The sequence below is a fragment of the Ostrinia nubilalis genome, chromosome 11 (assembly GCF_963855985.1).
Source record: "Ostrinia nubilalis chromosome 11, ilOstNubi1.1, whole genome shotgun sequence".
Classification (NCBI taxonomy): domain Eukaryota; kingdom Metazoa; phylum Arthropoda; class Insecta; order Lepidoptera; family Crambidae; genus Ostrinia; species Ostrinia nubilalis.
In genome coordinates, this window is record NC_087098.1 from 4,374,337 (window position 1) to 4,386,895 (window position 12,559).

Consider the following 12,559-nt stretch of genomic DNA (forward strand, 5'->3'; position numbering starts at 1 on the left):
CCATAAGGCATTCTCATCCAGTTTACCTTTGGGTTATGCAGAAAAATTAGTTTGGCGGTATAACAAAAAAAAAAAAAAAATTAAATAAAACAAAGCGACGGCAAAACAAATAAGCTACATATACACATACATAAATAATATATAAAATAATATAATAAATAAATACATACTAAGATGATAGATATAATGATGGATGACGATAAGTTAAAACAGAAACCATTCATGAAGATGATAACATTTGGAGAAAGTGGTTATGGACAGATTTTTTGAACGAAAACTTGCTAGAGGCTTGCCTGATATCTTCAGGCAGAGAATTCCAGAGCCTTATGGCCTGGAGACGGAAGGAGTCGGAGAGAAAACCAGTTCGGTGAAGAGGGGTGGAAAGGACAGACTTATTAGAAGAACGGAGCTGACGTGAGTGCGTTGAACTGAGAAGAGTGAACTGTGACTTGAGATAAGATGGGGAATTTGGATCATTCAGGATCGAGAAAAGAGTACATAAGATTCTGACTTTGCGTCGAAGTGGGAGAGGCAGCCATTGTAGCTGAGATCGGTAAGCGGAGATGTGGTCGTATTTGCGCAAACAGAAAATGAAACGAATGGCGTTGTTGATCAGTCGATCTAGCTTTGTAAGGAGATCTTGATTCAAGTCAGGGTAACACACATCAGCATAGTCGATGATTGGGAGTACAAGTGATTGGATCAAGGTAATTTTTGTTTTAACTGGAAGGAAACATGATTACTTTGTCATGCTGCAATAGAAGCTTAAAGTCCTGCTCTAATAAACATAATATTTTAAATGACTAAAAGCCTGTCCTGTGCAATAACCCCGTGAGAAGTTAAAAAAATTTAAATGCTCTTTCATTTTCCATCCGTTTCTGAAGTAACTCCAAAATGTTTGCAATAAAGTAAAAAGCTACCGCAAACAATGTTTACCTTTTAGAGATAAGATTAAAGTGTCAAGTTAACTTTGTCTCAATCCATAAAAAGGTATCCAAAGGGACGCATTTTCGTATCATTCAGGTAATGGTAATTTTTAATTTGAATAAATCCTCGCAAAGTTTAGGGTACGATCCCAAATCAAGGAAAGTTTGTTCCGACCTCTTTTATTCTTGATTCCGACACACTCAGTGAGTAATTGAGAGGATTTGATACATCAATTTGAGGATAACTACTTTAAACAAGCAAAAGTTACTGCACTGCTAAGTATATTAAAAAGTTATGAATTTCATAACCAATGAGAAGATTAACTTAACTCACTACAAATTGTTTTTCTGTTTCAATTATTATTACTATTAGATACAAAAGTTTGCTCGAGTTATTTTTAAAATGAAAAAGCTCAGTTCTGTTATCCATCGTTTTGAGTGTATACTATGAATTCCATATTTCCGCCTATGTAAATTTTCTTGGTAAAGCTTTTAATGCTTCTTCAAGCCACTTTTTATTAATCTCGTCTAACGGATTGCTTATGTTTATCGTAAACGGTCCATTACTTGAACAACTTACGGTGTCTGCCTAGTCTAGTCCAGTGGTTTGCATATCGGACCACAAAGTGGTCGCTAGTTTGAATCCCGCGGAGAACAAATAATTGACGCTATGGCTTAAGTATTCCTATGTCGGTATTTAAGTAAGTATCTAGTCCGTTATTTATTTAGTCGTCTAATCTACTACGTTTAGGTTAGTTGAAGACCGTAGATGGCAAATGACGTCATCATTATAAGTTGCAAAATAAGCTTTTTGCCGCTCTAATAGTGTAATTAACAATCCTCGGCTCTTTTAGACCTACACTTATTTACAAAATAATCCTTACAGTCAAAAATTAAATGCGTAATGTAGGTTTTATAGCGGCATGTTCACGGCGACACGCTAATGGTCTAGCATTCACGGAATTGAATTAAAAATGGAATTTAGCTCCCTAATGTACGAACTGGGGACTGAGAGTACTAATGTCATTTCACGTCACATGTCGTAAATATGCAGGCCTTTAATAGGTACAAGGCACAAGTTTATAACACCGCTAAAAGCCTTTTGCTTTTTAAAAGCTGTAGAGTCGCTGTAGAGTCAACATCAATCCAAGAATTGATTGCGTCGCCCAATAGTCCGCTCGTGGTGTAAAATATTTAGAGTCGCCAATTCAATCTGCATGAATGAACTGAAAACTAACGGCGAGCTTTGATGAAGTCAATTCTATTACTGAACGAAAGGCTGCAGAAGTTATAAATGAAAATTATTCATGTAATTTTTGTTCTTAGCAATATTCAAGGCTGTATGTAGGTCATCAATTAAACCTAACCTATTTATGAAGTTACAGAAAACTGAATATTTTTACGTACACATTTTCTGAAGAAATCTCTTTTGTGAAAAGAAATACCTACTAAATTATTTACCCCGCATTTGGATGTTAAATTGGTAAATGTAGTCTTCTGAAAATAACTTCTCATCGCGCCTTGTAAATGGTTAGCATAAATTGTTTGCTTCGAAACGTTTCACTATAATTTTTCGTTATAAATGGAGTTTATTTACTTACCTTCTACATCAAAAAACAAATTAAATTACGCACAATAAAATACAGTATATCAATTTAATATTTTTTGTAGTATTTACGATGTTGTAAAAACCTATATTATGAACTCTGAGCGAATGTAGGTACGCAAGAATAACGTTCTATCTACGTTATTCCGTAAGAAAACTCTTACGATATTACTTGCATTAAAAATGATATTCTTTATTACCTCTTGTAGGAATCGTAATGTTATCCTTTTTCATGATACCTACATCAGAAAGCCTCATAAGCTTAGGATTCAAATGCTCATTGCTCACACTTTGGGTACTTAGTAATACCACAGAATAATAATAAGTACTACGTACAGAAGTTTTACTTCGCGAAGGTATTTAAAAAAATGTATGCTCAATGTCATTAACAATATGGTGTAATTTAGCCTGTCTCTAGAGTCAAGCACCATTTTGTTGACAAACGTCAGTGATCGGCACTGCGCCGAAGCTATAGGGCTGACTTCGGTAAAATGATGTGACGTGAGGTGCCAAACTGCGGAAAATGGCGGAAGAAATACAAATTATCATGAATAATATTAACTACTTATTTACCTCTCAGTGTCTTGAGGCAATTTAAAAAAATACATTCTGTGTTTTTATTATTATTTAGGCAGTTAAAGACTGCACAGTATTTAGTACACCATTTTCTTTATTTCGGCGTTTACCCGTGGTCCCCCCAACATGTCCCCCTGGTGGGTCCACGGGTAATTTTTTTTACCCGTTGTCCCACCGTTCTGAACAGTGTTTGCCAGTGGGTCTACGGGTAATTTATTTTAACCATGGTCCCACCGCACTAAGTGGCAAACATTGCTTGTCACCTAGCCTAGGTATCTATAATATTACAAAAAAATCTATAATTAATATAGAAAATAATTATAGGTAGGTACGGCACTATAATATCTTTATACTATCTTCACATCACACATGTGGGTTAAAGTCACTCATATCCTTCTCGGCGTTTGATATTTCATCCCAGACATAGGTGACATGCAATGTTTGCCACTTAGTGCGGTGGGACCATGGTTAAAATAAATTACCCGTAGACCCACTGGCAAACACTGTTCAGAACGGTGGGACAACGGGTAAAAAAAATTACCCGTGGACCACCAGGGGGACATGTTGGGGGGACCACGGGTAAACGCCGCTTTATTTTCTTCCATCATACACAAGAATACGCGTGCGTGAGTCAATGTTCGCTCGTATGTTAGGCCTTGTCGAATAGTATCCTGTAGGTGGGCCATCGTGCGTGTTTTGTTTTCGATGTAAACTCGCGGAGATGAACAGGCCTGGTAATACAGGGATTAAGGCGGTTATCACACTGCGCCGCGCTCCGTCGCGGAGCGCGGGACGACAGATTTAATCATTGTATGCAAATACCTCAGTTTGTATAGAAAACACAGATCACTATATATGCGTGGCACTTTACACTGACAACGCGTCTGCTCGCGTGATTTTTTATATGAAATCACGCGCTCCGCGGCGGAGCGCGGCGCAGTGTGATAACCGCCTAAGTGTGTAGCCGCGATATTTTAATAAACCCTTTTTCAACACGCCCGTCTGGGTTCTTTGTTTCAACCGAAAAATGGGATTATTAAGCTACCTCAATATTTAGTCACTCATATTTAACGAAATGAAAAGCCCACGAATAAACACCGCTTCGTTGTGAAAAATTTGATGATGTGCACAAATTAATGAATGAGCAAATAGTAACTCGTATTTTCATTGTTTTTATTGTGTTACTGGATTTGTATTTCGGTTACCAAATGTTAATTATATAAAGCATCGACCAATGATAGGTACGCAAAAAATATTGCTGGAAAAGCGTCTGGAAAAGAAAGAATAAAATCGCTCAATTGCGTGCAATTTTTCTTTTGAACTCTGGTATTTTGTCGCCAGTTTATATGATTTATTTATTTTCGTTTCAAATGTTATATTACACGGATAGAGATTTAATCCCCAGCTATATTATGTCGACTGTAATAATCAAAGCGAACTTTTACTGTGGGAGCATCAACAAAATCGTAAAACGAGATGAAATGGTCCTTACATAGTCGTCGAGGTAGAGCAATCATTTGTATGGGGTGATGAAAACTTTTTCGCGACTACTGTATTCGTACTTAGTAAGTCTTGTTACTTAGGTAAACATTGTCCTAAATAGCAAGTTACTTAATTTCTGCCATTTGTTATTATGATCCCAGTGTTGCAAGGGAAATAAAAATATATTTTATTTTATTACAACATTGAACTCCTTTTCAAACTATAATGGTGTGAGTTTCATGGGGTAATAAATTTTTGGTATTCACAAAATCGACACCTATATCGACCACTATTAGAAACTATTACACAACAGCACATCAGAATCCATCAGAAGAACCTACTTAAAAATAAATCTACGTTTACGATGTCTTGTTGCTACCTTACATAATACATACATATTTTTATTTCAATCCAGGTTCACTATAGAATACGAGGAGGGAATGCAGCCTTCAGGACTGTCGTACCTCACCGCCGATCAGCCTACGCGGGAGATCCCACCGGGTTACTACGACACCGGCGACGGCTTCTACGATCCCAAGACCAAAGTTGTGTATAAAGCCACTGATCTGTCGGCCATCATCAGGTAAACAACATCATTTTGACCACAGGACAGGACATCCACTGCTGAACATAGGCTTCCCCCAAATATTTCCAGATTGGCCGGTTGGAAGTGGCCTGCAGCAGTGGCGGATTTACCAATAGGCCAAGTAGGCCAGTGCCTAGGGCGGCAGATTTAGAGGGGCGGCAAATTTAGCTATTTTTTTTTTACAGAAAAAAATAATATAATTATTTTATACGTATACACAATCCATATCCCAATCCCAACTAATATTATAAATGCGAAAGTAACTCTGTCTGTCTGTCTGTCTGTTACGCTTTCCCGCTTAAACCTCGCAACCGATTTTGATGAAATTTGGCATAGAGATAGTTTGAGTCCCGGGAAAGAACATAGGATAGTTTTTATCCCGGTTTTTGAAACAGGGACGCGCGCGATAAAGTTTTTCTGTGACAGACAAAATTCCACGCGGGCGAAGCCGCGGGCGGAAAGCTAGTAAAATAATAAACAAAATTGTACTACGCGCATTTGGCAAAAGTAACGTCAAAATTTGGCGCATTTTATAAGGATTCCAAAATAGTACATATAACACTTGGTAAAATCTTGGCTTCTCCACCTCACTTAAGCTGGAAACTTGAATTTTGGGCACATTAGAATAATATTTTTTAACCAAGGTAGATAAAGTTAAAAACGGGATTATTTCCAATAAACAAAAATTGTCGAAAATTGCAGCAATAATTTACCAAGACGTGTTATACCATTTTGGAATCCTTACTAAATGCGCCAAATTATGACGTTACTTGCCAAAGTCGCGTAGTACAAAATTTATCAGTACAGACAGTTTAAACTAGGCAAAATTTTTATTTTAATATTTTTTTTTGGAAATAATGTATTTTTTTCATCCAAGCTGGAGCAGCTGGTTTTGTAACTTTGATCACAATTTAGAGAAGCATTATTCAGGATTACAAAACAAAAAAAATTTTTGGAAAAAGTGAAGATTTGTGGCAAAAGGAGTAAAAAGACCGTCACCGGGAGTAGATTTTTTTGATTTTTTTTAAATGCCTATTATTTTGAAAATATGCCACATAGATTTTTTTTTTATATTTTCTGATAACCAGCACAACTTGCCTCAACACCCAGTTCCAGCTTGATGTTGATTTACGGGACACCTGTATACTTAGGTACTTATGTGATCATGAATTTTAAAATATTCCAATAGGCCAGTAGAATTAAACACAAAAATGAATTAAATCGGAAATAATTCCTACTAAAGATTTTAGTGCTTTAATGGCTTCATTCATAGGTTGCCCATAAAGACTCTCCTAGGTTTTTGACTTCGACGGAGTTGTGCTTAAGTGGTGGGGGCCCCCGAAAGGGGCGCTTTTTCGGTTTTCCGGTTATACTTATATACCGCGTAAAGGACTTACCCTATCGAAAAGTGGTCTTCCTGACGGTTCAAGGGCATTAAATCTTGCATTAAATAAGACCAAATTCATATGTTTAGAACAAACCGTTCTCGTGCAAATGTTCGGCAAAGTAGAAAATATGTGTATAATTAATGACCCTCTCCACGTCCAATGGCTCGTTACCCGCAGGCTTCCAAGTCTTGAAAAGGAGCGCCTCAACCAGTGTAACCCTATCAAGGCTTACGAGCTTGATGCGCCTATCCTTGTTCGTCCCAGCCGTTCCTTAACTGCGGTTGCTGCACCTCTTCCTGGCACTCACCTGAACGACTCTGTGTTACCTACGGTGGCTGCCCCTCTTCCTTGTATCCTCCTGCACGACTACGTTGCCTAGCCGTATGCCTGGTCTAAGGTTCGACGCCAAAAATCAAAAGCTTAATGCTTTATCTCTTTTGTGCATAGAGTCAGAACTTATGAAAAAGATTTCATACGACGATAATTAATGATTTTGCAAATTTAAAATCTCGCAAGAAAATAATGTAAAACTTATTTGATCTCATTGTCTGTCACCATTAACTGTATTGTTAACATGTTATATTTTAATAGAAATTGTTTGTATTGTTTTTAAACTGTTAAGTGCAATAAAAATATTTAACAAATAACAATGTTTACTGACCACACATTATTTTGTCTGTATTCATATTATAGTGTAGGTATTTTTAAGTCATGCCTTTCCCCACCTTATGATTAGTACAATGCTGCTGTTTTTAGGTCAACATTAAACTCTTCAGTACATAGCGGGATGCAATAATAATCTAGTAACTGACAAAAATATCATTAAGTTCACAATCATACTAATAACGGGCTTAAACTAACGTATTGAATTTCAAAAGTCAGTAGGTAGGGGCGGCAAAAATTGAATGGCCTACTAGCGGCAAATTTGTAAATCCGCCACTGGCCTGCAGTGACTGAGGGCTAGCGTCTTAGCACTCGTTGGCTTTACTTTAGAAGTAAGATCCTGTCACTTGCCAGTGGTGCCTACTATTATGTGTGAAAACGATAGGTAGTACTGATTGAGATACGTTTTATAGGCGTAACTACTCATTACAATATGAAAAATTGATATCTGTCCTCATTTATTTGATTTCTATTCGAATTTACAAGCATTTCATTCACGGTGACATCCTGATTAAATATCTCAATTAATAGCAAGTACTCAACAGTTAATTGAAATTGGGAGATTTTCCGCGAAACTGCACTACGCGTGTCAAAAATCGAATCAAATTCCCAATAAGGGCCGTGTATGACTTTAATTAGTGAGCGCCGAAACTCGTTAATTGCCGTGTTAATTGGACTCTCGATTACTCGCTCCCGTTTTAATCTGAAATCGCACTCTTTCGCGCCGTGAAATTTGTTCTTACTTCTTTCTGATTATTCGAATAGGTAGGGATAATTGCCATATTAGGGTTAACTGTGACAGAACCCTTCCTCAAACAATTTCCATCTATCCAATCTTGTCCATTTGCTACAAAGTTCATTTATGTAAACTGATTATGCTACTTTGAATTGTCAAATGTCTCAAATTCGTCAACAGATCGCCGTCGATTCGCGAGCAGAAATGGATAATCGAGAACTGCCGCACCGCGCCCGAGAAGGAGTTAGGCCCTCGACAGGACTTGTACGAAGAGTGGCTAGAACCCCAAGTAGAACCGCAGCCGCCGCCGGCACCCTCCGTCGTCACCCGCATGCCGGTCACTGTCCGCGCCTCGCGGGGACGCTTCGAGAGCGAAGTGGTTAGAACCTAATTCATACAGACTTAGGACACATTAGTGGCTGGAGCCCCAAGTGGAGCCCAGCTAACTCGCCGGTCACCTTCTGCGTCTAGCGGGGGCGCTTCGAGAGCGAAGTGGTTAGAACCTTATACATACAGACTTAGGACACATTATCGCACCACGTCGGAGGAGATGGGCCCATCCAGGACCTGTACGAGGAGTGGCTGGAACCCTCAAGTGGAGACGCAGTCGCCACCGGTAATCTTCCGCGCCTTGCGGCGGCGCTTGGAGAGCGAAGTGGTTAGCACCTTATACATACAGACTTAGATCACATTATTCCATCAAGCCTGAGAAGGACCCCCGACAGGACCTGTACGAGGAGTGGCTGGAGCCCCAAGTGGACCCACAGCCGCCGCAGGTCATCTTCCGCACCTCGCGGGGGCGCTTCGAGAGCGAAGTGGTTAGAACCTTATACATACAGTACAGACTTAGGACACATTATCGCACCACGTCGGAGGAGTTGGGCCCATCCAGAACCTGTACGAGGAGTGGCTGGAGCCCCAAGTGGAGCCGCAGTTGTCTCGCCGGTCACCTTCTGCGTCTAGCAGGGGCGCTTCGAGAGCGATACATACAGACTTAGGACACATTAGACCAAGCCTGAGAAGGTCATTGGGGGGGCACTTGGAGAGCGCCAAGTGGTTAGAACCTTATACATACAGGCATAAGACACATTATTCTATCAAGCACGAGAAGAAGCTGCTGAACCTTAAGTAGGAGTAGCTAGAGCAGTCGGATTAGATCAGAATAGCTATGAGTAGAATAGGACCGCCCCCAATCTTCCTATTGATTTCGTAAATGACTAGGGAAGAAATTTTCTTCCCTGGGAGGAGGAATATTGGAGGCTCCTCTGGTCTGATGTTTACATTATAATACGAACTTCAGGCCTCCCAAACCTAAAAAAAGTTTCTTCCTGATACCTAACAGGTATCAGGTACTTACAAAGTAATTACAATCTAACCTATTTTTAACTTTCTGCAGGAATTGACATTCAGACTTCTTCAGGAAGATTCGACAGATTCTAGCACTCAATCTCAAGCGTCTATTTCGTAGGGTTTATTAGTTTTAGTTATTGCTACAGATTAGATGTTTGTCTCAGTTGTTGAGTTGTTGTAGATACTCTTAATCTTAGTTATTGATTTCGCGTTAATGTTTAATGTTATTCAATTGCGAAGGCTAAAATGATACATAATTATGATTTTTCGTGTATAACTTCTTCTAATGCTATATGAATAAATTAGTTTAATTAATTATTTTGCCTTTTCTTGCAACTTATTCCAACAATACAGTAATATCAATACCGACTGCTTCTGGTTCAGGGTTTGCCCCATTTCCAGTTAGATTTTCTTTAATTTTACTCAAGAAAACTTGCCCTGGTAATTATTACTGTGCTTATTTTATCAGTGAGATTCTTTCATAAACTGACTTCCTTATCAATCAAGTTCTTGTAGGGTTAATATTGGGACGTGTAAAAGCGCTTTTTTAAAGCCTATTTGCAAAAATAAATGAATTTTATGATTTTTTTTAGTTTTTTATTAATTTTAATTTTAGGTCAGCAGTCAAGTTGTAGTTCTGCTACTTTAGGTCAATATTAAAATAATTTCAAATCCCACAGGATGCTATGGACGAAGACATGATCCGAGAACGAAGCAGGCCAAAGAGGTGGTCTTCCATGCTCTCTATGAGATTTAACAAACGCCCCTTCATTTATTACGAAACATCGGCAAGCAAAATTGATCAGTGGGTCTAGACAAAGTGCAAATTATAATCGCAAACCAGTCGCAAAGTGGTCGAAAAGCTCCTTTTTTGTATGGAGTTTTGACGGATTCGATTTTCGATTCGATCAAAAAGTGCGTTTTGTCTAGGGGGGTAGGAATAATTATATTCCAATGTTTATGGTGATTGTAAATTAATCTGTAACTTAATATGCAAATAAAAATGACCTTAAATTATTTTTTCGTGTTTTTTGAAACTCCTTAAATACTTAGGTACCTTTAAAATGTTTATCACCAATTACTTGCCTTTTGTCATACCTCTTCTTCCTTCCGCGGTTCTGGCACACTTTATTCAATTAATTTAAAACAGGTAGATTAAAATCAAACGGGTCAGCTATCAAAAGATAGTTCATGAATAACGTGTAACTTTGTGTCAGAGGTATCGGCATTTACCTAAAACGGAATAAACTTTAGGTCCAATTAAAACTAAATTATGCTGAGGAATGCAAATGGGTTTTTTAAGGTTTCCTTTAAGGTTTAAGGGGCTTGCTCACTGTTCATAGCCCTGAGCCATTTTTGCGTAATTATCTTTCGCAAAATTAATTCAAAGTTCTGTCCGTCACGAGGGAAGCTGTAAAAGCTGCAGACTGACTGATGGCGATTCTTGAAAAATATAATGAACGATTCCAAAACGCTATGGCCCTGGAAAGTCACTGCAGTGCTTGTATTTAAATTAAATAATATATAGGTTTTAATAAATAATTCAGATTCTCCATTTACTCAAGTCACATAAAGTATCTACCTACTTACTGTACATAAGTATTTCCCCCTTTTATTTTATCCGCGGTCCCGCCATATCCCCCTTGTGGGTTCAGGGTTTCTTTTCATAGATCCCATTTTATCCGTAGTTCGACAGACCTACCTAGTACTTACCTATTTTTTGTATTTTAATTTATTTTCAAACTATAACACTCTCTCGGTGATGCCCCGTCTCCGTGGTCACGACGCCTCTGTGCCTCCATCTACCTACCATAAGTAGGATCACAGCTGCTGTACCAAGTTACCAACTTCACCATTCCTTGTTTGTCATGAGTCTCTACATTCCTTGGTAATTGGATCGTGGTACTGTTTGTTAAATCCATGAGGAATAAACAGCCTATTATTGGCTCAAAAATTACAAATTAATTATTAATTTTTGGTAGGTAACAGTAAGGTAGGTAGGTATAGCCTGACCAGGAACATAAAAACCCTCGCCATGTTGCGGAAAACTAATGGTACTAATTTCTTTTAATGGCAACAGTAACTGAAAACTTCATTGTCATGTCACCTTGCATGTCAGTCTATTGCTGTCAAAGTGTAAACAAACTTTATTTTAAATGTGCGCAATTGATTTTGTGAATTAAATTGCTAAAATCTTTTTATAGTCGTGAAAGAAAAGTGGTTTACAATGTGTTAAAGTATTTGTCGAAGAGAAATACTAAGGGTTCGGACAATATTTTCATTGAATAATGTTTCCGACAAAGGTTGTCAAATTGACTGACATGTTTATCGCATATAGTTCCAAAATACTGAACTGTCCTATGCATGACATTGACAGTGGGGCGCCACCGTCAATACCGGATCGCTGGTTCCGATTTTTGCCATGTTGGAAACCATATAGTTGAACGATGGTAGCGCCCCCCTGTCATTGAGTTTGGTGGGACAGTTCAGCGTGGGTCATCTATAGTACAGTCCACTATGAAAATTAGCTGTGGTTTGTTTCAACTACCTATTTTAAAATTTTTTGTCACTTTCTAAGTGTTGAATTTTATGGAATTGGGAAAGAAGTACCGAGTTTGAAGCGTTCATGAGCAAACATTGCAGTTGAATATTCAAGTTCTGAATTTGATTATTGATGAATAATAAAATAAATCCTACTAGCTCGATTGATGGTTTCATTTTATTTATTTAAACCAGGTTACCTATAATAATATTTTTTCGTTAATTTATGAAAATATCAAATTAGCCCGTAATCCTGAATCCTGATACATAAAGTTAGCCTATTAATTTAACACAGGTACGACTGTACTCAGTGTTGCACTATCAAATGCAATTGACGCGCCTCTATGCCAGGGTTTTTATGTTCCTGGTCAGGCTATACTTACCTAAACCTAGGTATCTTTTGTTTAATTGAGTCTACTTTAAGTTTGTACCTATATTAATTTAATTTATTAAGGTGTTAAATTCGGAAGAAACTTTGGAAATATTGAAAAGAATAATGTAATCCTTATTACAAAATATTATGATTAATTATTATTTTATTTAGTATTCAATAAATTATTACCTTTAAATAATTCATTACAATAGTTTCAATTAACAACTAAACGCATTGTCAAAATATTAAATCTAAAGCAGATACAAAACGTTTTGACGTTTATTCTTTTTAGTGTTGTCATAGGAAGAAATATCCACAAATTAAAGGTAAAA

At 37.7% G+C, this 12,559-nt stretch overlaps 1 protein-coding gene across 1 annotated transcript; it reads left to right on the forward strand.

Moving 5' to 3' along the window:
- Nucleotides 1-253: 253 nt before the first annotated feature.
- Nucleotides 254-9,629, forward strand: LOC135075933 (uncharacterized). Its single transcript, XM_063970381.1, has 4 exons — nt 254-414; nt 5,006-5,173; nt 8,144-8,342; nt 9,360-9,629. Exons 1-4 carry the CDS (start codon nt 254-256, stop codon nt 9,429-9,431), a joined length of 600 nt encoding a protein of 199 aa, XP_063826451.1. The 3' UTR covers nt 9,432-9,629.
- The last annotated feature ends 2,930 nt before the right edge of the window (nt 9,630-12,559 follow it).

What these genes read in the sequence shown, in the direction of transcription:
- LOC135075933 (XM_063970381.1), top strand. Translation starts at nt 254, where the DNA reads ATGGACAGATTTTTTGAACGAAAACTTGCTAGAGGCTTGCCTGATATC. An exon ending in ATTAGAAGAACGGAGCTGAC is followed by an intron (nt 415 to 5,005) that starts GTGAGTGCGTTG and finishes ATTTCAATCCAG; the next exon opens with GTTCACTATAGAATACGAGG. An exon ending in GACGCTTCGAGAGCGAAGTG is followed by an intron (nt 8,343 to 9,359) that starts GTTAGAACCTAA and finishes AACTTTCTGCAG; the next exon opens with GAATTGACATTCAGACTTCT.